Source organism: Dendronephthya gigantea, unplaced genomic scaffold (assembly GCF_004324835.1).
Source record: "Dendronephthya gigantea isolate DGI-Jeju-01 unplaced genomic scaffold, DenGig_1.0 000305F, whole genome shotgun sequence".
Taxonomy (NCBI): domain Eukaryota; kingdom Metazoa; phylum Cnidaria; class Anthozoa; order Malacalcyonacea; family Nephtheidae; genus Dendronephthya; species Dendronephthya gigantea.
The window spans coordinates 86,721-112,618 of NW_021163315.1; the positions used below are offsets into that span (position 1 = coordinate 86,721).

At 37.2% G+C, this 25,898-nt stretch overlaps 3 protein-coding genes across 5 annotated transcripts; 1 reads left to right on the top strand and 2 right to left on the bottom strand.

Annotated features, from left to right (window-relative positions):
• Positions 1–192: 192 nt before the first annotated feature.
• On the bottom strand, positions 193–3,010 carry LOC114541717 (TGF-beta-activated kinase 1 and MAP3K7-binding protein 1-like). The gene is made up of 7 exons (XM_028561519.1): positions 2,441–3,010; positions 2,066–2,324; positions 1,702–1,826; positions 1,377–1,574; positions 1,140–1,309; positions 692–1,071; positions 193–610 (listed from the first exon to the last, which is right to left on the bottom strand). Exons 1-7 carry the CDS (start codon positions 2,468–2,470, stop codon positions 279–281), a joined length of 1,494 nt encoding a protein of 497 aa, XP_028417320.1. The 5' UTR covers positions 2,471–3,010; the 3' UTR covers positions 193–278.
• A 2,776-nt stretch (positions 3,011–5,786) lies between these two features.
• On the bottom strand, positions 5,787–25,858 carry LOC114541713 (fas-binding factor 1 homolog). Of its 3 annotated transcripts, none has more exons than XM_028561512.1 (25): positions 25,728–25,858; positions 25,561–25,630; positions 25,418–25,458; positions 25,217–25,254; positions 25,031–25,097; positions 24,903–24,956; positions 24,644–24,809; positions 24,411–24,563; positions 24,149–24,340; positions 23,791–23,961; positions 23,391–23,663; positions 23,238–23,315; positions 22,950–23,169; positions 22,694–22,795; positions 22,175–22,568; positions 21,960–22,060; positions 21,502–21,862; positions 21,137–21,370; positions 20,821–21,066; positions 20,501–20,719; positions 20,220–20,357; positions 20,035–20,140; positions 19,676–19,863; positions 19,485–19,600; positions 5,787–6,864 (listed from the first exon to the last, which is right to left on the bottom strand). In XM_028561512.1, exons 2-24 carry the CDS (start codon positions 25,616–25,618, stop codon positions 19,520–19,522), a joined length of 3,681 nt encoding a protein of 1,226 aa, XP_028417313.1. In that variant the 5' UTR covers positions 25,619–25,630; positions 25,728–25,858; the 3' UTR covers positions 5,787–6,864; positions 19,485–19,519. The 3 variants fall into 3 exon arrangements, with proteins under 3 accessions (XP_028417313.1, XP_028417314.1, XP_028417315.1); XM_028561513.1 differs by lacking the exon at positions 5,787–6,864 and adding an exon at positions 8,985–9,885; XM_028561514.1 differs by lacking the exon at positions 5,787–6,864 and adding an exon at positions 11,967–12,103.
• LOC114541720 (ETS homologous factor-like) lies at positions 13,757–17,763 on the top strand. Its single transcript, XM_028561523.1, has 4 exons — positions 13,757–14,097; positions 14,462–14,518; positions 16,377–16,683; positions 16,811–17,763. Exons 2-4 carry the CDS (start codon positions 14,488–14,490, stop codon positions 17,370–17,372), a joined length of 900 nt encoding a protein of 299 aa, XP_028417324.1. The 5' UTR covers positions 13,757–14,097; positions 14,462–14,487; the 3' UTR covers positions 17,373–17,763.
• Positions 25,859–25,898: the final 40 nt, after the last annotated feature.

The window sequence follows — 25,898 nt, forward strand, 5'->3', positions numbered from 1 at the left end:
AGTAGCTATATGACGTCATATATTCCTCTTTTGATGAATAATTTATTCAAAATAATTGATGGAATAACTAATTAATCGATATTTTGTCATCGATAATTAAAGGCTTAAATTATCGATGTAAAATTGACTATAGTTCAGGTATAAAATTCTACAATTGATATTCCTGGTCATTCTTTTATTTATTTATCTCTGTTTTTCAAATCTAATAGTTGACAAATGAAATTTACAAGCCAACCTAGACAGGCTATTTGACATGAAAAAGCTTTAGCATTGATATACTACAATTGCACAGAATTTATAACATAATCTTCACCATAGATTTCTATGGCTTTATAATATTCCGAGAAGTCAACATAGCAATCAACAAAGCCACCATCAGCTTGATCTTTTTGTGTTTCAGTTGTAGTGTCTGCCATTGATCCTGTGAATGGTTCTTGAGTGATTTCTGAGGTCACAGGTGCTGTGGCAAAAGACATTGTTGTATCTGAAGGCACAGGCATTGTTTCACCAGGAGTAGAATAAGGAAGATCTGTCACAGCTGAGTAGCTGGATGACAAAATACCACCATTTGTTGGAAGAGGGAATTGGACAAAGCCAAGATTCTTCTGACCTGTCAAATGAAAAATTTGCATTTACCTCAAAGCTACTAACCAATCATCAAATAGCCTGATATTTAAAAATTGCAACTTACCTGAGAAGGGATGAAAGTTGGTCAGAGGTGAAACAGGGCTTGTTGTATTTCCACCCAGCTGGGCATTAAACAACCGCAAAAGCAGAGTCATATCATCTCTTCTTTCACAAAGTTTATTCTCATTCATAAAGCAATCATGGTGGTATCGACATATTCTATCAACTACAGCCTGACAAACACCATTTATTGTAGACTGGGCTTGCAGTTCAGTTGCAATTAAACCAACAATCTCAACATTGACGTCTTGGTTCAGGACTTTAGAATCTTCTAAAGATTTGTACAAGCCATCCGACATCAACACAAACAAATAAAACGAGTCATCAATAGGTATGCCACCAAAAATATCTGGTTCAGCAATGACAGGCTCGTCAGTAGCAGAACTGTTAAAAGACACAAACAATTAAATTACAAAATATATGTAAAAAAGCACATATCATGAGTAGCCTACCTCAATATATCAAATTCTTTATAACCTCCCTTCACAGTATAATCACCAATACATCTTGTTGATTCATGATTACCAAACTTTGGTCCACGTCTTATGTTTTCAACATCCAACCCCAGATGAGATAATCTGATCAGCTCATTCTGATTTCCAATTATGTGATCTGCACTTAACTGAAATATACGAGATTATTAAACATGCGCTACCTACATTAGATGAAAGTATTTGTTTATTACATACCTGTTGTACATGAAGTCGTCCATTACTATCAGTGGTGCACAAGACAGCTCTGGAGTTACCAACATTGGTCAAAAATAATTTATTATTATAGATTAATGCCACAACCGCAGTTGTACCACAAGCTATCTCTTGTTCAATAAGACGAAGCCTTTCCACTTTCACAGGAAACTGTTGAACAGCATCATACTGGTTGAGACCCTGAAAAAAAAAAAAGAAATTTTTTGGTTCCTGTAGCATAATTAAAGGATAATTTCTAGAGGTTTTAAGTGTCTTAATTTCGAGTGGAATTATACACACTCAGAGGTCATGAAATCTGAAAACTCACAGCAATTTCTTCCTCTATTAAAGTCTTTTCAACCAGTTTATCACCAATAGAGTCAAAAAATCCTTTCTCTACTTCCATTATAGCTTGCCTAAGAACAATCTTGATATCTTCATCATTCATATCATCTAAAATATTAGGATGTCATCTTGTGACATTTGGTTGAATAAAATCTTCTGCAGCAGGCCAGCAGCATGTGTGATCAGAGGCAGACACATTTTCAAAGAATTGATTCAAGGAAAAGGTAGACAGCTACGAGCTGCTAACTGGGGGGGGGGCATGATTAGCTGATTGAGGGGGGGGGAGACGTCCAGTGGTGAGTGGTGTCATCACACAATTGTTGATTTGAACTGATTTCTCGCTCTACCTGTGAGTTGTCCTAACAATAATTCTGCAGGAAGTTTTTGAGCTGCAAACTCTGCTGCATTCTTGCCATTGTAACCATCAAAAACACCATATAAATAACAATCTTTATCCTCGAAATGAAAGTGAAAGCTTCGATCTTCAAACTCGTGTTCCTCGCGTCTTCCGCCATCAACACGATAACGCTGGTTTGGAGAAAACCCTACCCCAGATTGAGTGCATATTGGCAAGTCGTCCGTCCAGTGTTCAGTGGGTGATTCACTCTAAATCATATTTATATGATATTTTATAATATTATAAATACGACAAAGTACAAACGTCATTTATATAGAAACGCATAAAAAGTAGAGCAACATTTCCAGGACAACCACTCACTTACTTGTTTTCTGACTTTCCCAGCTGATGCCATTAAATTACAACAGACTATACCATTTTATTTTACTTTGAAAAACCTCAGCAACAAGAAACGTCCATCTTTCAAATATTCAAATTGCTTCTTTCCAAAACTACTTTTCATGCCAGTACTTCATATAACGTAATTGATATCGTTCACCTTCTGATCTAATACTAACAGTCTAACACTGGAGCACTACTCATGAAAAAACTCAAGGACTGATGGCCAGCCCCAATAGTTTTATTTTGGGGGCTGACAGATTAAATGTCTCCCTAACCCCAAGAGAAAAAATACTCTGCAGTCCTTTTTACTGTCTTTTGGATTTGACTTTTTGGCTTATTATTATTTACTATATATAAAATAAACCATGTACTTATAATGGATGCCCAAGATACGAGAAATGTCGTAATAAGTACACCAATTCACGTATAAACTACAGCCAACTATTTTGAGTTCAATTCCGACAATGAATTTGAGAAGTACATTTGTTTTTCAATAGACCTTTTGCATTATAGACTACCTTTTGATCTATACAAGATAATCCAATCATATCACCACAGCTGAAAAGCGCGTACCAAAATTAGCAAAAAGGCAAACTTCGGTTGCGAAAATAACGCACTGAAATTGTTACCACATTCGGACCCAAAATGGTAGAATTCTTTTCCTTATTCTTCCATATATATATATATATATATATATATATATATATATATATATATATATATATATATATATATATATATATATATATATATATATATATATATATATATATACAGGCGCGGATCCAGCCGAAAATCTGACCGTGTCATATTGGACTAAAAATTTTCCGGTCGGGGGAGGGGGGCGTATGGCGAAGGGGGAACGTTTAAAAGCGAATATTGTAATTTGTAAATCCCTGTACTTTCATAAAACGACAAAACCATTTTCAAAAATTTTGTTAAGGTATTTACGGATATTTCATTCACACTCAACATAACGTGAGATTTGCATACACAAATTATTCACAGCGTAAATGCAAATTTGTATCATATGGCGCTTTCCATTAAGCGGCCAAAAAGGTCAGACCGGTCATATTTTAAATTGAAATAGAGTATTTCGTTAAGAATATAGCGGTGAAACTGCATTTCCTGTGCTAGGCAGATGTAAATAACGATATACTTTTGTCTGTACCGACTACCGAACACAACAGAACCGGTCTGGCCGTTTTTCCGCATAAAGAAGAGCGCCCATAGTTCGATTTAAAACCTAAAAGTCTTACCTTACAAGGACATTAAGTAAAGATTTTCAGTATTTGTCTCTTGGGAAATAGCAGTTTAAAAATTGTCGTTGCGATTGTATAACGCGAGCGAGCGAAGCCTTTCTTTAGTAATAATTCCATCATGTTGTAGCCTGAAGAGCGATATTTCCCCTGAAATATGCTCGCTTAGATTTGCTTTTGAGAAATTTCGACGGATTCATGTATTAATACATTCGATTCAGCCTGAATCAGCCAGGATGCAGCGAACAGACCAATTTAACATGTTATTTGTAAACTATATCCGAGTTCGAAGTCGAGAAGTGTCGAACTTTATTGTTTATCATGTTTATTGCGCAATCAAAAACAGGCCACCGTGTCGCACCGTGTCGCACCGTGGCTCACGTGGCAAAAGCTTGCCCTGTGATTGGTTTGCTACACTGCACCGTGTCCGAACGTTACTATATTTAGTAACAATTGCGCAATAATCTGCACGCTGACCGTGTCAACTAGTTGCTGTGATCGCAGCTTCGAATGCACGACTAGCTTCCGAACATACTCGGCACAATTCGGCAAGCTTTCGGCGAATTTTATAGTTCAGTGTTAACTGAACAATCATAATATGAAACAAGGAATAATAATTGGGAATTTGTTACCACTTTTAGCAGGAATTGGTAATAATATGACAACGATTACGAAAGATATTACTCAAATTATTTGTTTTAGACATATATTTCCTTAATTCTGGTGTGATTCAAAGAATTAATATGTACTTCTAAATAATGTGTGAATATTAGATTGCAGATGGGAAAATTCTGGATGGGAAAATCTGACCGTGGCTCGAGCCACGTTCGATACGGTCTGGATCCGCGCCTGATATATACTGGTTTGATTGGATTATTTTGCATCGATCAAACAGTAGTCTATAATGCAAAAGGTCTATTTTATGTTCAATATTTATGGATAACGCCGGTTGACTACAGTACAGTACCAAATAGACAACTAAAAGGACAACTAAAAGGACAACTAAAGGACAACTAAAGGACAACTAAAAGGACAACCAAAAGGACAACCAAAAGGACAACTAAAGGACATTTAAAAGGACAACCAAAAAGACGGCTAAAGGACAACTAAAAGGACAACAAAAAGGACAACCAAAAGGACAACTAAAAGGACAACTAAAGGACAACCAAAAGGACAACTAAAAGACAACTGAAAGGACAACTAAAAGGAAAACTAAAAGGACAACTAAAAGACAACTAAAAGGACAACCAAAAGGACAACTAAGGGACAACCAAAAGGACAACTAAAAGGACAACTAAAAGGACAACTAAAAAGACAACTGAAAGGACAACTAAAAGGACAACTAAAAGGACAAAGACACACTGTATACATGGGTATTTTATACCCATGTACTGTGTGTTCAGACACACTGTACATGCATGGGTATAAAATTCTTTCATGAAACGTTTTATACATATAAAAACCCACGCTGCTGTTTCGTGTTCCGTATTCTTCACCCACGCAACAGTAAAATGCGTGGCACTTTTGATCCTACGCAAGTTAAATATTGTGGTGAATCCCTTCAGCTCATTTTATACTGTAATTTGCCCGGGTGAACATGACATCTTAAATATCGTGTTGACATTTTGTGGAACAAATATCGTACAATCCGTCGGACATTGCCCAGCCTTGGAGAAAACCAAATCACAAGATAACGGTATGTGAAGTTGAAAAATAGTCAATAAGTAAACGAAAAGGCGTATATTACTGTAATACAAGTACTCGAATGGACAAATGACGGCCGCTATCATACAGGGTTTATAATATTTATTGAAGAACGGCATCAGATCTTAGCTTGCACTAATCCTACTATCTTACCATGGTCGCGAAGGCAGCTGTTCGCTTCAAAAAAACATCTTACGTAGGTTAGAAAATAAAATGAGTGGGTTGCACGAATAACTCTATTGAGTGATCACTGTCTTTGCATCACAGTGGCCACTGAATCCCCACAATCGTGATTAAAGAGAATCCTACACAGTATGTGTTTCGATAGATTAAACCCACACACTGGAAGCAACCATGTTTTTCATCGCAGTTACCAAGAGCACTGTGATAAATGGTCCGCTTCAAAGAGGAAAACGGCTAATGATATCATTACAACAAGCACAACGAAAACGATCAATTTCATGGGAACATTTCTAGATAAATTTAAGTCGCTCTATTTTAGGATTTCCGTCTTGAAAGCGAACTGACACAATTTCCTGTTTCCTTTAAAAGGTGATAATGACTAGTAATTGATTAAATATGATTACAAGATAAGCTTTAACAAATACCGCGCATTATAAACATCCATACCCAGACAGATTGAAATGCTTCAGTCCAAAAGAAAAAGGCATTGTGAATTTTAAGTAAATAAAAGATCACGAATGTATTTGGTTATGACGCCATGTTTTAATCAGTAAATTTTTGTATTCAAATTGACTCAATCCTAGAGGTTAAATGCCAACCCTGGATGTGCAAAATACGACCTTGTATCCTGGTTTTGAAACAAATGAATTTCTATACATCTTTACATAAATATAGCTCCGCTTGTACGGAATCGATTGAGGATATCCAAACTTAAGGAAATTATTGTTTGTCCACGGTTTGGTCAACTACAATTTTCTCTTCCGAGTAGGTTCCTCCCACGTTGTATGAATACAGTTTGTGGGCTTATAGATCACCATAGTAATCACAGCATGGTAGATTTCTATCATAATTAGACATTCAATAATCTAGTAGATACACGACAACAATATTCCCTTTTTAAATCATTACTTCTCTTCTTCCTCACAATTTCCTCACGATTTATTGTTAGTTAAACGATTGTTCACGTAATTCTTGTTAATTAAACGATTGTTCGTGCGACAATTCAGAGAAAGTTGCAACTTGCAAGTCGCAATAACAATGGTTTTCAATGTATTTGGTCTTTGAATGAAAGGGCGCCATACTGTCATAATTCAGCCATTCACCCACGCTGTGGGAACACAGCTGTTGTTTGATCAATAGTAATTACGACGTGGTTGGTTTGTGAACCCACGAATTCGAAATACCGAGAGACAGATCCTGGTTTAACCGATCTGGTTTAAAGATTATCCACCTGTTAATCCACGTTCCGGCTAAGATCAGCCTAGATAATTAGTTTAGTTTATAGTTTAGGAGAGTGGTTTATATGTGGTGAAGATTGATGGACACAAGTTAAGACTATACGTGATATCACGTATATCACACTAAGTAAACACAGACGAGATAACTAGACGATGTTGAACACGCACTTGTGAATGCTTAGCGTTTCATGATCCCTTGCTGTCCCTACGTGACTGGCGTACGGGCGCGGCGCTCGCGATGGTAATTACCTGACAAACCTCTCAACGAATACTACGAGATATAGCGTCTGCTCATGTACATACATGAATGATCCCACATAGTTGAGATGAAACGAATCATGAAATAAGTTTAAAGTTTTGAAATGAATATATAACATGAACCTGGCATTGTCAATGGTGTAATCATTACTAAAATACCATGTGCTTGTTACATGCAGACTTATTTCAATAACCTCACGATAATTTTACGCTTATAATTATATAAACAGCCTCTTATAACCAGACATCATCTCTCGCGTGCCCATGTTTTTACTAAGAAATTTCATACGAGAGAAACGATACAAACTACGATATATTTTGCCCTGCCAAAAAACAGGCAATATTGACGTGAATGTTGTTAATTTGAATCTTCTCTTGAAAGAGGTTTCTTATCTAATGATACACGACACTATGCCAATCCTCTAACGTGAAATAAACAACTCAATATACGTGTGGCCTTGTTCCAGTTTAGTAGAAAAACCTCTTTATTGAAGGCGCTACTAAACAACATCTTATTATAAAATGATAAAGAGGAAGGAAGTACGTGACTTCAAGAAAGCCGTCGAAGGAAAATGACTTTTATGGACCTTAAGTGAAGTTTTTCTTATACCTGCAGTTTCTAACTGCCCCCCTGCACTGATAATGAGCCTCGTCTAAAGACGTTACTACAGCTTTACCTTATACCAGAACTTACCAGAATAAATTGCCAAAATCATTACGTGTTTCAACTACGCGAAATATCTTAACATATTGCTTCAATGTAAGTTATATTTTACAATAAGTTGTCATGATTTGGATGGTCTAAACTTTCACTGCGATAACGTGATTTGATTACTTCTATTTTTCGTTCATCAGGAAAGTAGTTTAACCAGTAATTCATGCTCTCATTGATTAGGAAATCACGTTGCACGTGAGAGGAATACTTAATGTGTCGTGCCGCTCATTGCTTAATTAAATTTGCTCGCCCTGGACGGTCCAACCACAGCCGTTTTCAGGTCAAAATGTTGCACACAAGTTCTCTTCACACAGCAGAAAAGCAGTGAAATAATCATTATTTAACTAATGTATGGTGTCACTTTGCAGGAAATGGAAAGTTCTGATGTTGATCTCGCATATGAGGATCTGTATGAAGGTAAGAGCGCTTGCATGGAAATACATGAACTGAGCTTTACTCGGGAACCGTGGGGTAGTTTTAATCTGATAGCTGTGTCTATGTAGATTATGTTTTCTCAATTAAGTCATGGTGTGAGTGGTTGTCAATAATACTACATTCGATAGGTTGGTTTGCTATTTTATGTTATAGTGATTTCAGGCCAGTGTAGGTAGTATTCTACAATAAGCTGTCGTGGTTTGTGTCTGAACTACCTGAGAAAGATATCTCAAACGTGGTGGTCTAGTGTAGGTAGTATTCTACAATAAGCTGTCCTGGTTTGTGTCTGAACTACCTGAGAAAGATATCTCAAACGTGGTAGTCTAGTGTAGATAGTATTCTACAATAAGCTGTCATGGTTTGTGTCTAAACTACCTGAGAAAGATATCTCAAACGTGGTAGTCTAGTGTAGGTGGTATTCTACAATAAGCTGTCGTGGTATGTGTCTGAACTACCTGAGAAAGATATCTCAAACGTGGTAGTCAGTGTAGGTGGTATTCTACAATAAGCTGTCGTGGTATGTGTCTGAACTACCTGAGAAAGATATCTCAAACGTCGTAGTCTAGTGTAGGTAGTATTCTACAATAAGCTGTCGTGGTATGTGTCTGAACTACCTGAGAAAGATGTCTCAAACGTCGTAGTCTAGTGTAGGTAGTATTTTACAATAAGCTGTCGTGGTTTGTGTCTGAACTACCTGAGAAAGATGTCTCAAACGTCGTAGTCTAGTGTAGGTAGTATTTTACAATAAGCTGTCGTGGTTTGTGTCTGAACTACCTGAAAACGATATCTCAAAAGTTGCCGGTCAATCACGTTATTCGGTATGATAGTATTTTTAACTACATGAGAGAGGATATGTCATAATCTTTCACAAATGAGAATGTTGATAGTTTTAATTGCATATGACGTAATAGTGAGGTAAACATCTCACTGGTTTTGGCACAGCTACTTATCGATCTTGTGAAAAACAAGATGCAAATGCGAATGCAATATACCAAGTCTACCTCTATATTAACACACGTTTCTCTGTTGACAAAATCAACTCATTGGAAGATCCAGTGCGAGTGACGTGTTACAATTGCAATATTAATACCAGCCTTTGCGTGTTTAACTTTGAACTTCGTGACCTGAAATCCAAGGCTCTGACGCGAATCTTATTTACCGATTGTGTAAAGATGAATAAGCCGAAGATCTCGCAATCAAGTGCATCAAATATTTTACCCTAAAACAGTCAAACGATTTTGAAATTCAAAACCTATTTACTTGATATTCTAACATGTTTAGAAACGTATTAGCAGGATAAGGCTTAAAAACCCCAACTGGTGGTTATTAAAAAAAATAAAGGATATCCATATACAACAACACATCTATCAATTAATACATGATTGCAAAATTATTATCAAATTAAGAAACGGATGAAGTTGCGAGCATGATGACCTCAATACTGACGTATGTTAATTCACGTCATTACAAGATTGAGTTGCCGGTATAATGCATGGTTTAAGACGTTTACAGAGGTCAATGCCACAAGACTACTTGTCAGTTGTCACTGCATAGCGACACCGATATTTTCAAATTCTCACCACGAGCCCACGCGAAATCCACGCGAATGAAGGCAGGCAGCAGGCTGAGCCCAAATCTGTGGAGCACATGATATTAAAACTGAGCGAGAATTACCATACATATTACGTCATTATTAAAATAACCTAATATGTTTACAATTACGTCGTATGTGCTGGCTGTTTGAGAGATGAATGAATGGGCGCTGTGTCAATTTGAAACTTCAATGTTCTCGTGTGAAACTTCAATGTTCTATCTGCTGTGATGTTCGCTGAAATATTGCTGAACAATGCCGGGTCTTAAAAAGACCTTTTAAGATTACACACTACAAAATAATGATAATTTCTGTTATCTTCATATTCAGGGTCACGAGATTATCCTCCGAATTTTTTAAAACTGAATCTGCATAATAATTTATAATTTACAGAGTAAACTCCCGTCATTATTTTGGCTCGATTTTGAATACTCCTCTTATGTTTATGTTAGACGCGCAATTGGAATGAAATATTTGAACAAGTATGAAAGAAAATACTACGTTTATGGGCTAAACTATTTTGACTCTTAAAATATTTCAATACGATATTTGCTCTTGTATAAAATACGACAGGAAATCAATACTCTAAATCAATTACTTTGACAAAATTCTGTAACAATCACGAGTCGTACCACATGTAGTTATGAAATGTATTTTTCCGCGTTGTGCTTGCGCTTCCTTAATAAGTCTGCATACTTGTCTATATATATATATATATATATAGGCGTTCACAGACTGATATAGCTAAGCAAGTTTAGTGAAAGAAATTACATTTCTTCTTGTAGTAAAACACTGGATCAATAAGACATGATTCTTACTGGACCTCTAGGAAGAACAGTTTAGAACTGATAGAGCTATCCAGTATAAATAAAGTTAGTTTAGTTTAGGTTTTCTCCTGTAGTAACACTGGATCAATAAGAGATGATCCTTACTGGATCTCTAGGAAGATCAGTTTAGAAATGATAGAGCTATCCAGTATAAATAAAGTTAGTTTAGTTTAAGTTTCCTCCTGTAGTAACACTGGATCAATAAGAGATGATCCTTACTGGACCTCTATAGGAAAAACAGTTTAGAACTGATAGAGCTATCCAGTATAAATAAAGTTAGTTTAGTTTAGGTTTTCCCCTGTAGAACAGATAGCGCAATATCTAGAGTAGAGTTTAATTTAGGTCCTAAGTGATTTGCTTTTCACTGACCCAAATCAACCTGAGAGTGAATGAAGAATCCACCTGCTGAGAGATACAATACTCAGGACTTGTGAGAAGAGAAGAAGGGGCGTATAACTAGACGACTCAGGAACTACCAACTTCATTGTATGGCGCGGCTCGCCTTAAGATGCAAATGACAAAGAAGACAGCTTTTTTTGTGTGTGTGAATCGAAACACACAACCCACGTAACTTTCAGTCTTCGATATTGTTTTCACCCGTAGCAACCTGGCTCCCTGGAGTGAGATATTATTTGCGGCATGAACTCATACAAGAAGACTTCGTGAGTTACACGCTGTTAAAACAACAATCAACTACCCTGGCTACTTCACAGCCATGGTCTTCACATCAGAATAACCCACAATGCACTGCAGTTTAGGATGCGTCAGTTGAGAAATATAGAATTTCAATATGAGACAAAGATTACTTGTTTATAAAGTGGCTGAATATATAATGGAGATTGAAGTGTCATTGAAATTCACAAGAACTGTGTGGGTGATGGCGTAGGATGCCCTCGAAATACAGCTGAAGCATGTATAAAAAATATATCACAACTAACAAAACACTTCATTCAACACGACTTTACTGAAAATCCTTAAAACCAGAAGATTTGCTCCCATTTTCCAAATAGAAATCTTTCATTGACTTTCCTTCCATAATAACATGGAATATGCAATAATATATTGTGTGAAGGAATCATTATATGGCTTGAGCGAAGTATGTTTGTTGAAATGCAAAACATAGACGCCGTAGTCAAAATAGTTCTTCAAACAACGATTTATTGATCATGGAACACGCGCAATTAAACGCCTTCAAATCTGCAACAACTTCAAAAAATTCTCCTGCAGGATTGTGGTATTGTAACCTGATAAGTACATCCTCATATTTTTTACCACAACTGCAAAATTATACGACCGTAAGCTGATTCTCTTAGTTCTAAAGAGGAGGTTCCACCCGTGCTTATTATAAAGAGTCTGATGATAAAAAAAGATCTGTAATTTGTTATTTCCACCCAAGATCTTAATCCGAGGAAAGAAGGAACAGCGATTTCACTTTTCTAAAGAAGATACGAGAGTGTATGTAAGAATATTGCCGGAGTGATTAAAATCAATCATGAAATACAATTATATTGTTTGCCGTGTGGGTGCGGTAGGCTAAATTTGAATTTTATGGCTCCAAACTGGCTGTTAAAGATCTTTCACGGTATAATCATATCAGGATTATTTTATTGTACTTAAGACATTAGAAACAATCAATCTCGCTGATAATTAGGTAAATTTGTCGCCGGTTTTTGGAATAAACCTAAAAATATACAATAGATTTTTCAATATGTTCAGTAAACGCCTTTCTTAAAAAATATATAGATTTTTGCAGAGAGGATGTCGTTCTAAATGTCGAGAGCTACTTGAGGTATATGTTCAGGTAGTTCAGACACAAACCACGACAGTTTATTGTAGAATACTACCTACACTGGACCACCACGTTTGAGATATCTTTCTCAGGTAGTTCAGACACAAACCACGACAGCTTATTGTAGAATACTACCTACACTGGACCACCACGTTTGAGATATCTTTCTCAGGTAGTTCAGACACAAACCACGACAGCTTATTGTAGAATACTACCTACACTGGACCACCACGTTTAAGATATATATTTTTGAGACCACGATAGCTACCTTATTGTAGAGTCTGGCAAAATAAAAGCTTCAATCCCTCAAACAAGGTTCGCACTTCCATCATCAACCCTCCTCACAAAATAAACCTTAATATAAACTTGCCTTAATTGGATTTATCTGATCATGTAGTAACACTAAGTGTGTTTATCAAGTTTAATCTCGCAATAATACATCTCAACTATGGGATACCGGCGCGCACGACAGATTCCTCGTATTTTTTCATCCCGTATCAAGAATTCTTTGTGACCGTATATCACGGCACGTCCTGCGGATCCACAGCGGATCTTGATTCTTCAAGATTACCTCCGCACTCGTAAGTCATGTGAAAAGAGCTAAATGTAATCCGTTCATTATACAAACAATAGCGAAAAAGGGTGTGGGAAAATAACAAAATTAAACATCTTATATGAAAAGAAAATTAAGAGTATAGCCATCGTCTTGGCTTAAAATAAACTTGGTATAAACTTAAAAATAACTTCAAGTTGAAATTTGCCTCGCTGTTAAACTTATCTGGTCGTAATTATTATCATTGGTGTTAGACTTTGGTCATAGAGTATATTAATTACTAAGGAATTTGATGAGGTATAGTAATTTCGGTTCATTATCATAACAAAAGAAAGGAAGATGATGTTTTCGACACAAGTGTCATTCCATGAAGCTGAGTTCTGAGTAAATCAATGAAGAAAATAGTCGTTGATCGTGGTTCGTTGTCGAGCTTCGTGGAACCGTTGAACAATTACAGTAACAAATTGAAATGACATTCATTCATTACCACTAGAGAATATAACAAACACCAGCATTAAATACATCATTACTACTCCATAACTATAAGAAAGTCAAGCCATTGTGGCCGGCTAATAGTTTCCAGCCATTTGGATGCAAACAGCCTGTTTGATAAGAGCATGACGGTCCTCATTGATGAACGAGTCAACGGGAATAAAAATTGAAGATATAATGCAACTAGAGATGAACCACATTCACTAGCGAAGAAGACAAAGTAGATTTCGACAGATTCAAAGACATTATATTTACTAAAAACTCCGTTCGTTTGCTGGAAGCTGTGGATGAGACGCTCAGAAACACTTTAACAATGAACCACACACGTTCCACGTTCCTCGAGTCTGTATCCAACAAGCTTTTGACTTACAGGAAGTTATAAACACAAAGGCAAGCCTTGAATAACATGACCTAACGCCCACTCAAGGTTATTAATGACGTACACTCACAAAACTTCCACAACTTGTTTTCGAGAGAAGAAAATTTATTCGCCAATAAACAACGTAAGAACAAGGACGTGTCATCCAACGCTTGCGCAAAGTTGAACATCACATTTGCTGGACGATTAAGATCTTTTACTGTATTTGTACTTTGAGGTTTGTACATAACTTTCAAATTGAGGTTTAAAACTTTCAAATATGCGGGTGAATGGAGTAGGCAATAAGGAAGTTTTTAGTTTATAGTATTTAGACACGGGAAGTCTCTCACTTTGTTTAACTTAACTAACTTTGCGGTAACGTTGAACGGTCGCGCAAGATACGTTGATCCAGCAGCAGTGATCAACACAATATTTCTTATTAAATAATACATATTTAGCTGTGGAATAGATAAAATGAAGCGACATTGTTTGATTTTCATGCTAAGTGTCAAGATTTCTATCCATCAGCAGTAGTGTGTATAGTAATTCTCACTGTATCGTGCATGCACTTTCAAATAATCATGTTTCGTTTTAATTTGTAGTTATTCCAGAGCTCAGAGAGATTATTATGAATCGAACTTGTGTATCCAATATTTCAGGTAAGCTAGGGCCGTGGGTGTATTGTTGAATGTGACAACTTTACTAACTGATCGTTTACGATCACGAGAGAACAGCCACTTCACCACAAAGAACGCATATATGTTTCTTTCAGTTTGTAATAGTGGATTTCAACACGTCGTTTAATCATACGATATATCTTAAATGTCCTTTGCCGGTTAAATTAATTCATTTGTGTTCTGCATATTTATCAACGTTCCTGCACAGCGTCAAATAATGACTAACAAGCATCACGTTATATTAGTGTTTCATTTAAAGTAAGATGATGTAATGAAACGCGGGTTTCGATACCTCGTCCATCCATATTTCAATGACAGTGATAATGACAAGGAACGAAAGTAAAAATGAATAATTTTCTTAATGATAAAGTCACGCAAATTTTAGTGAGTTCTTATCGCGAGTGATGAGGAGTCTTCAAAAAATATACAATTTAATCTCATTAAGCCACAACATTCAGGAAGTTGTCCACAGCTATTTTACGGCACGAAAAAGCGATATTCGCAAGATATTTGAAATAATATATCACGTTTCCTGTGCAATAAATGCCAAATGATTTATCATATTTGTACAATAATATACAACTCTTCGTAGAACGTCTCGCATCTTCGTATGAGATGACCATTTAGTCATTTACTTCAACATTTCTTCACTAATATAATGTCAGGACAACCAGAGGTAAAAGAGGAAGATACTTTGGAGTTTTGAAATAGTATAGTCTTGTGGCATGCTATTAAATCAAGAGGAATTGACTCTAAGGTCAAACCTTCAGCTACGGTTGGCTGTGTTTGTGCGGCAGAAACTTTGAAGCACGAGACTTTGTTTTTGTCATTGCCTGGCTCCATCATCACGAAATTATCTCAAGTCTCAAGTAGTAAAGACGTTTACCGCGTCTTGACCTGTTTTGGTGAAACAATGAACAATGGAACGCGCGCATTCCATGCTATCAAAATTTTCAAACGGCTCAGAAATATTAGTGTAAGAATGTGCGTACTCTACACACAGCTCATATTTTACATTCTGTGATTTGAATCCGTAATTGCGGGCCATTGTTATTCCACATATCATATTACATAAATATTATTTTACTGTAGTGCACACTATTCTCTATGTGATTACAATACTCCAAAATTAAATGTGAACTCACTACCTGTTCTGAAAAGCACTCAGGCAGAACCCACGCTGGTGAGCTAAAAAGCTTGGCAATGATATTAGCATGCGCATAACCTAACCCAACCCACAAAATATATATTAAACACTAACAATGTTTCACGAAGTATCATCCATAGGTAATGATATAAGAACAATATATTATATATATATATCTTATTATATAGTCATTATATAAATGCCGTTTTATTTTATTCATCTTAAAAAGTGTCAACACTGCCATCTGTTATCTCCTCACGTCGTCCAAACCAGAGTTTTAAGCCCTCATCGTTTTTTATCTGTTTACACCACAGGCGGTACTTATGGTCGTGCATGGACTCAGAACTTGTTTACGAGAGGTTAACTATAACTAAATGAACGGTGTTGACCTAGTCGGCACGTTCTATAATTCGAAGACGTCATAACCTTGACAGATGTTAGCACAAACAAGCGCGTGGGATCGACGTGTCACGCGTGGATCACGTTCTGATCAGATCACATGATTTTCAATATATATAATTTATGTACTACACCTTGGCTTGTGTAAGAATAGAATCTTATCGCATTCTTACTCGTTAATCTATCTTAGCAATTATGGTAACAGGCAGGCCCCTAATGTATTCGATAAGAAATTGTATCAGATATTCTGATTTGAATTAAGCGGCTTAACACATATTCATTTCGGTTTTACAGATTATGGTTATTATGATCCTGGCTATTTTCAACGTAGCGACCCAATGGGAGGTCGTTCGTCGTGGTATGATTCACAAAACCTCAGTGATTTAGTGAAGATGAGCATTATGGGAGACCAAGGAAGTTTCGACTATTCACCAGACTCTTCAGGAAATACACGCACTCAGGCAGATGTTCAAAGCCAACTATTGGTCTACAAGACTCAGCAAATCGCCCAATCACATAGTTTCGATGACTGCACGTGTTCATCTTATTCCTCAGACGTGCCTCACTGCACTTGTGATAAATCTAATCCATTGAAACCAAGGTAACTAGTTCAATACTAAAATACTCCAGGAGAAACATCATCACCCGCTCTGTTATCATATCAAGGCTTGCCAACAATAGTTCTAGTATTTCCTCAGATATTAATAATAATTTTACCACTATTGCAGTTTGGAACTAGATCCAGGGATGGCTAATAAAGTCACTCAAGAGAAATGGATCAGTGATGCTGAATACAACCGCATACAACTACTTCAATCCCTAGCTGTCCCTGATCCAAGCCAGGATTATTCTTATTATCCTTACGAGAGCAGCATTTATGAACCTGAAGTACCACAAACAACACCCCTGCAAAATCCCATCGTTGGAAAGACGTCGACGCTTACCGGGTTCCAACGAGTTCCCAGCGAACCTTCGCTGAATGTGCCCAGCCCAATAACCAGTCCTGTGCTCAAGACAAAGACATCACGACCAAGACTATGTCACTTTCTGTTCGAATTACTGGCCAATCCAGCACAATATTCGGATATCATCGAGTGGGTGGACAGGGAAAAAGGTGTGTTCAAGTTCCTCAACTCAGCTGAAGTTGCCTCGCAATGGGGAAGACGAAGAAACAAACCTCACATGAAGTACGAGAACTTCGCGAGATCGTTACGAACCTACATTGCGAAGGGGATTCTAACGAAACCACGAAGTAAACTGGTTTATCGCTTCACCAGTAAGGTTTACTAAACCCAGACATAACATTTGCTGGCCGGATGTTGAACTTTTTTCTCTCCTAAAGGAAAGGAGTGTTTCGATGAAGATGAGGGGATTAGCAAAAGCGTTTGGTATTTGAAATTACTTTCAAAAGTATTTCAGAACTTTGAAATACAAGCCAACGTTTAACGAACACTATTTAAATATTTTATATGAAAGGCTTGTGTTAGGATGGTTTTAAATCGTATAAGCATTTTATTCATTTATTTCTTGTTGTTTGGACTGAAAGAAACGCAATTTTTTCTACCAAACTCGGTATCTTTATATACAGCTTTACAAATCGAGGCACTAAATTGACGCAGGATATTATTTTGAAATCGAAAACATACTTTCTTTCCGATCGCATTCCATGGTATTTCACACATCTAAAAATGAAGCGTCTTGTGCATGCATGTTCCTACTTCAGTCAATCCAAGAAATTGCTGAAACACAATGCTAAAACCATTGAAAACCATCGCTATAATGCTGAGACACCATCACAAGCATTTTACAAAAGCCATTCAGCTCGTAAAGAGACAGTAAGCTAGAGCTTCTCACCTCTACCTATGGGCCTCTGATAGGATATACTGAGGTATAGCCCAAAATGGTATAATATTGTTTCAGTAAAATACTGATGGATAGTTTTCTAATGCTTGAAGCATACACGTGATCTATTTTATACACCTATATACATATTTCGTATAAAGGATGAGTTTTGTATTGTCAAAATGAAGAACTCCTACAGCGCTGTTGAACGGTGAATATATTATTACGGAGTCTTCATCATGTAGTTCTCAGAAAGTGTTATTACATTCGATCAGATGGTACACGTATATTCATAGAATAAAATACGTATTCATAAATTTTGCTTAACCTCAAGGACAACACTGAGACTTATCGACTGATCATCTGAGGAATGATATATCACGCTTACTGAAATCTACTGAATATAGTTTATAATAATTTAAACCAACCAATAACTTAATTGTTTTGAGATTGTCATAATTTTGTAGTAATTTATAGCATTGTTGTTAAAAACTCAATGTTCTGTTGAACAGATTCCATTGAGCAGGCTTTTTTTAATAGATACCTTTCAATAAAGTTTTTTTAACTAGACTTTGTGTAGTTTGTATTCATTAGTTGGTCGGAAATTTACGGTTGCCTACGAAAGGATGCCGTGTCGTGACGAAAAGCAGTTCAATCTTATCTTAAAACTATGATCGCTAAGTTCTTTATAATAGCTTTATTACAGTCGTGCAGATTACATTGTCAACGTACACACTTCAAAAATCACTCTATATTCCTTATTTTAATGTATGTCAGTATGATATGAAATAAATACTTTCTGATCCAATTAGTTTAAAAAAGTTATTTTACTAGAGTTGTGGATTATCTGGTCTTTTGAAGGAATTCAGGAAATATGGCGATGTCGTACTTTTAAGGACATTAGAGCGACAAGCTCAGTTTATATAACACTTTGGGTTTGTTTGATTTCAAAAAAATCGTGCTATCTTACGGTTGGACAATGCCAAACATTATCATAACCTTGCCATGTTGTCAATAATGCAAGCTTGGTTCGTGTATTTAAATAAAGCATGTCTTTACTTCACTGCCTGATACAGAGCTCACGATGAAAGCTATTGCATAGATGATGTAGCTACTTCATTCCCAATGTTAAAACGGTTAAAACCGTTTTCACGTATAACTGTGTATTGTGGTTTGTGTTCTATCTCATTTCATCATTACGTCTCAGTCTCTCAGTAACAATTATTAGTTGCCATAGCTACGTCACAATAGCCTACCCACCCTCGTCATTATCAAAGATTAGTACCCCATCTCAATCGTTTAATATTGATCGCATAATTCCCCTAACGTGTTTCCCATCGCAACGAACATTCACAAAGTGTAGCGCATGATTTATGATAAAAACAATTCAAACACAACCTAGCTGTGGACATATAAACTTAATCGCCGTCATCGCATTATCGTCAACCCAACCCGTGTTTAGTATTATGACGGGGCACGGAATCTCGAGATGCGTCGAAACGGATGTCGGATATTAGGGACGTATGTGGTATGGTGTACAAGATTTAACTATTTACTCACCCGAACGAGAAGAGCCACCGACATTATCCCCAAGGTCAGGTACCATGCACTGGACGTAATCTCAAGTCTTGGAGGTTGTTAAGAAATTCCGATTCCTTTGCCAAAAATTCCTCGTCCTGAAGCGAAGTAATATGAATATTACGATACATACTACATGAAGTACACACGTTCACGCTGGCTTCATGAATCACCTGTTCCTTATCTAGCGAGCAACGACGCAGAGTTCTCTTTAAATCAAGAGTATTAGCCAAGAGGTCTGGAGCCAAGCTAGGACTTGTTCTTGGAGGAAGAGGACTGGATACTAGCTCCTCAGTTGTGATGAAGTGTGATGAGAGATTGGAATCTGATGAATGAATGGCTCTGGTTGACTCTGGTGCTCCTAGAGTAGAAGTGAATATTCACAATACATAAAATACCAGTAGATGAAATGTTCACACTTGAAAAGGTAAAAAATTAAAGTTAATCTGTCATGTTAACTTTCCATTTACTTGTACAAAACCTTCAGGGATATTATTTTTATAAGAACCATCTAATTCTTCACATAACGTACGTTTTGAGTCACTTTGTAGCAGAGCACCGCGGGAACAACGAGCACACAACCCTCGTCGTCTTTCCATTTCCAACTCTCTCTTTTCTTTCAGAACTGCTAGTCTTTCCTGGGGCAGAGAAACAAACACCAGTCAAGAATCACCCGAGAACATCAGGTGCGCACAGGTCAGTTGTTTGAAAACTTACATCAGCAATCTGCCGTTCTTTCTCTTGTAACAACAACACTCTGGTTTCCACTTCATTTGATTGTTGAGATATCTCGACTTGCATTCGCTGTGCAAGCTCCAAAGAATTTCTCCCATCTTCACCAACCTTGGCTGCCTCCTATAACAACAAATAAAACAATCATATCATAACCTCCACTGGTAAAACCAAGACTTCACTCATGAAGTCCGGAGTCAATATTTTCGCTGTGAATCATATCGACTCTTCTCAACTACATTTCATTCATCATGATGAAATCTTACCAAGCTTATTTCGTCAATCTCCTGGGCACGCTTCTCAAGCTCCAGTCCCAGTCTTCCAATACGATCCTTCTCTGTATTCCATTTGTCTTGTTTATCCATAAATATCCTCTTCTCTCTCCTGAATTCCTCCTGATCCCGTCTTAATTGCTCCTCTCTTGCATTTAAGGCAGCCGTATCTTCAGCCAGACGAACTCTGGCGCTTTCTTGTTCGGCGTCAAACTGAAGAAAGAAACACTGTAAGCTAAAATACACACCAAAACTATATCCTGAAGATTCAAAACTTATTCGTTGAGAAAAACTAGTACATACACCATACATACCTTGGTAAAGTTATCATGTTTTAATTTTTCTTTATTAATCATTCCTCTCTGAGCAGAATTCACCTCAGCTCTTTCTAAAGCCAATGTCCTTCTCTCCTCATTCATGTCCGCCATCGTTTGACGTTGCTGAGATAAAAACTCTTCTTTAGTCCTCTGAACTAAACCACGCTCTGCTTCGAGTTGTTCCCGCGTGATGCGTCTCTCCTCCTCGAGAGACATGCGCAGTGATTTCAACCTCGAATCCTCCTGGAAAGGATGGTATTTTGTCTGTTAATAACTTCACAAGTCATCATTACCTGAGATCATTGCTTTGTACCTGAGTCAACTTCCACTTGTCCTCCTCGTATTTTCTACTCTGTTCCCGCATCTGTATTTCCATTTTCGCGACAAGATTCTGTAATCTCGTTCGTTCCTCGTCATTTTCAGTCTGTTGTTTTAAGATCCGTTCTTGAAGCTGACTGAGATATTCGTCTTTGTTTTTAATGGTAATATCTCGTTCTTGTTGACTAGTTTTGTAAGATAACTCCACCAGATGATGCATGTCTTCGATCTAAAGAAGAAAAGATCAATTCACAATATCCGGATTTAGAAGCGTCTCGTTTGGGAGAACTGCTGGTGACCACGAAACATCAGTGCAAGATAGGAGAGTGAACTAAAAAGGAGAGTGAACTAAAATCTTACTTGTTTTGTTGAATTAGAGACTTGTTGCATGAGGCCCTGCAATGACTTGGTGTGTGCGAAAGCCTTCATCGTCGCTGATATTTCTTCCTCTTTCATTCTCTTCAGATGATTAATCTCAGCGTTATGCTCGCTGCGTAGTTCATCTAGGACACGACGATGTGTCTCAGTGAGTCTCTCAACCTCAGCCAATCTATTCGATTCAAGGCTTGAGATCTTGCGAGCATGCGCAGCCTTAAGGTCTGCTCTCTCTCGCTCTAATTGGTTCACAGTATCTTTATGTTTTGAGATCAGATTCTCCGTCTCCTCTCGTTCCCTGGCTTCACGACGCTGGTAGGACTCCTCCAGTGCTTCCACACGATTCCTTAATTCAACAAAATGCTGTTTAGCACTCCAGCCAAAAACTGAGACCCCGGAATAAACAAATTTAAAGATATGAGGTGGCTGTGAATAAGACTAACCGATGAGAGTTTTGGATCGCAGAAATTTCCTCTTTATTCCGCTCCTTGTTCAGTTCTAAACTCTGTTTTAAACTGTCGTTCTCGACTTCTAAACGTCGGATCTAAAACGCAAAACAAATTCATCAATTAATACCACATCAATAAGAGATGATCCGTACTGGACCTCTAGAGAACCTGGTTAACAGTCATCCTCCATTTAAATCTATATTTCCTACCTTTGTTTCTAACTCAGCCAGTTTATTCGCCATGTCCATTTCTACTTTATATTTTTCATTTTCAACATCCTGTATTTTCCCAATCATTTCCTTCAACTCCACCCCAAAGTTCTCTTTGTTGATTTCTGAACGATATCGAGGCGCATTAGAACCAGTCCGTTGAGAATTGACGTGGCCAGGATCATCGGCCGCAGAACGCACGTGATTTGGTTGTGGAGTTCTATCAGAGGAGACTGGATCTGAAACTCTGCCTGGCTGCTGTGAGCTTGGCAACGAATGTATATTCGAAATTCTAATTTCTTCTCTCGTGGGTTCATTTTGATTCGAACTGGAGGTGTCTGTTGGTGTCGAAGTTTTTGGTTTGTCGATGGTTTTATCCAGAGTTTTGTCAGTTCTAAAAATGAGAAAAATTTAGTGAAAATTTGCAAAGTAATAGAGAGACTAATTCTGAAAGATTTATTGATGCTTCAAGTAATGCAATAGCTAGTCTAGAAAAGTAATGTTGTTAAGGTGCCGTACTTTGCTTCAGAGTCTGTTTTGGGTGAAAGAACTTCAGTTTGATCTTCTTTGGGTGTTCTTCGACCACGTCTGCCCTTACCACCCTCCCACGGGAACAGTGATCTAGAAGAATAGTGAAACAGTGGTTATTAGTTCACGGGAAGCTATTTCATGAGAATCTTGTCTCAGGCAAGTCTTGTCTCACACGAGGAGTGCTTCAGGAGATTTAAAACTTCAAATGAACAAGAATAAAACTGTTGTAATCTTAACTACATACTTGTCATCACTTTCGACTTTCTGTTCATCAGGAACCAGGTCCAGCATTTTTGATAGTTCGTCATCTTTCTTTGCCTGCGGAGTTTTAGCGAGAGCTGGCGCAGTGCTGGAAGGTTCTTGTGTGTCAGAATCAAGACTCTTCGTTAAACCATCGTTTAATTGATCATCGGCCACGTCATCACCCAATCCTAACCAATCACCTGATGTGCTGGTCTTAGAACCTTGAGACAGAACATTCTCGTTTTTGTTTTTTGATATCACTGTTTGAACCATGCAAATGTGTTAATACCTTGTAACGATGTTTGGAGATCTTCGTCTTCTCTTGGACTATCAGTTTTTTCATCCAAACCAAGCCAATCTCCTTTGTCTGCGAAGAACAAGATTTAGAAAGATCAATTTAGGAACAAACTTTCATCTCAATTTAATAACAGAGCAGCGCTACCTTTACTAGATGAAGGTGTGAAGGTGTTATTCAGAGGATCTTTTGTCTCTTCATTCTTTCTTCGCCCACTTGGAGCGGTGGATGGACGTTTTCTTGAACTAAACAGATCATCGCCTAATCCCAGATCATCTGAGAACTTCACAGATCTCCGGCCGAAGTCTGAATCAGGACGAGCGCTTCTGCTGGAACTTCGTCCACCCGCTGAGCTCGGCATATAACCTCCGAACTGGAATGTTTCTTCGGATGTTGGACTGCGCACAGGACTTTGAATTTCTAAAGAAAATCATCATTGGATACTTCATTTATGATACTTTATTCATGATGCAAAATCTCCAAGATTAGTCAGAAGACTTCTTATATTTTCACTCTGACACTGACTGACAGATCTGCCTGGACATACCTGATTTTGACGGGGTTTTACTGCTTGTGCTAACTTTAGCCATGAAATCATCAAGCGAGGCTGGTTTTGACTTCTTTCTATCAGATGTGGAAGATTTAGATTTTTTGCCCATCAGATTATCCAAGGCAGACGCTGCTTTAGGCTTCTCTGATTTCGTAGGACAATCAAGATCTGAAAGAAGATCAAACAAACGATGAGTCTCCTGCTTGATAATTTGTAATTTTTAACAAAGAACTGATAGAGACATGATCTGACTTGCAAAGTGAAATGCTGCTCATTTTTCTAAAGAAGCAAAGCACTTGACTCATGTACAATGTAAAAGAATGATAGTTTAAGATGATAATAAGTTCGCACATACCAGGAAGATCATCGTCATCTCCGAACAGATCTTCGTCAGCTGTTTTCTTTGATTTTCTACCTCTGGATGATGGCTTTTTCTTTCTTTTAATATCAGTGGTGTCTTTGCTGTCCAAACCAGGAAGCTCAGAATCTGAGTCGAAATCTATTTCTTTTGACTTCTTTTTACCCACAGGCTTCTTTCCTTTGGTATCTTTATGAAAACAGAAAAGTTTAAAGTTTCATGACAGCAATTATATTCCCAAAATTAAAGAATTACGCACCTTCAGGCATGTTTTCCAAGCTAACTCTTGGAGATATCTTGTTTGGTGAGACTTTGCGATGTTTTGATGTAGAACTATTCATACTGCTGTTCAAGACATCATCTTCTTCCTCGCTTATCATCAGGTTGTTGTCAAGAACACCAATCTCTTCGTCTGAAAGATAAATTTCACAGAGTGATCTTATATATTGCTGACAACCACTGGTCAACCACACAGGATATTGTCAGTCTTACCACTAAAAGGTGTGACAGATCCCTTGCGATGAAGAGAGCCTGACGATGTCCTTCGTCTTTCTTCATGTTTCTCTATTTCAGCATCTTTCCCAGCTCTTTCTTTAGGCGAGGCCACTTTTTTCCGACCCAAAGAACCAAGCAAATCTGAGTCCAGGTCATCAAGACCCTGGGTAGATCATCATAAAAAGAAAATTTAGACAAGACATAAATTTGTTAGAGAACTGCAAAGATCAGTAAAATGCAATTTCCCACAACTTACAGCAAGATTACCAGCCATTTTCTTGGCATCTTCTTCTGTTACTTTAATATCCTCCTGTGAAGAAACAGCATTGATATCTCACACATAATAACAATCTCCACAAATTAAACAAGTGTGATCACACACACCTGTTTCTCATTTTCTTGTTCTTCAGATATTTTACTTAAGTTCTTGTAAAACTCTTCATCATTCACACTATAATTTAGGCAAATCACAGTTAAAAAATTGTTAAACACTCACCAAGCTAGCGTAAAATGCAGGAAGGAATTTAGCAACCTGGCTTTGTCTTTGGGGCCCATTTTTATGTATTTTACCTTGATGTCAAAGCTTTTGATGACAACAATTTTGAATTCTGAAACATAACAGACTATTTTTTAGTTTTAGTAGCAGAATATATGTAATGTATTAAACCACGAAAACCTTGCACAATTGTCAGCATATGGTTGTAACCAATATTTAGCATGAGTGTTATACAGAAACCCTGGTATGTAGGCAAAATCTGCACAGCAATATACCTTTTTCTTAGATGAAGGTTTCTTCTTCTTAGTCCCTGCATCTATAATAATAAAAGTTGTAAAACATTTCATAGACATTTATTGTATGTGTAGGTTGACTAGGTTATACATTTGTATAAATATTGAATGTGAACATAACATACCTTCATCACTATCAGCTAAAATAGATGCAATTGCATCATCCAGGTCAAGTTCAGACATTTCAAATTGCGCCTGAATACATATAAAAGATGAAGGTTATTTTTGACTCTTGTAAATTTACTTAAAAATGAAAAAAATAATCACGGATTTAGGTGCATGGTTTTCTTACGGGTTGTAAACATCAAATTTCAACTGCAAAACATATCATACAGCACGAAAATTAAGAAAGAATAGTGTTTGAAAAAAGATATTTCACTAAACATCAAATCCTGGATTTCCACATTAGCGGCCATTTTAGATTTTACCGCGCACGCCACTGAGCTATAAACACTGAATTATG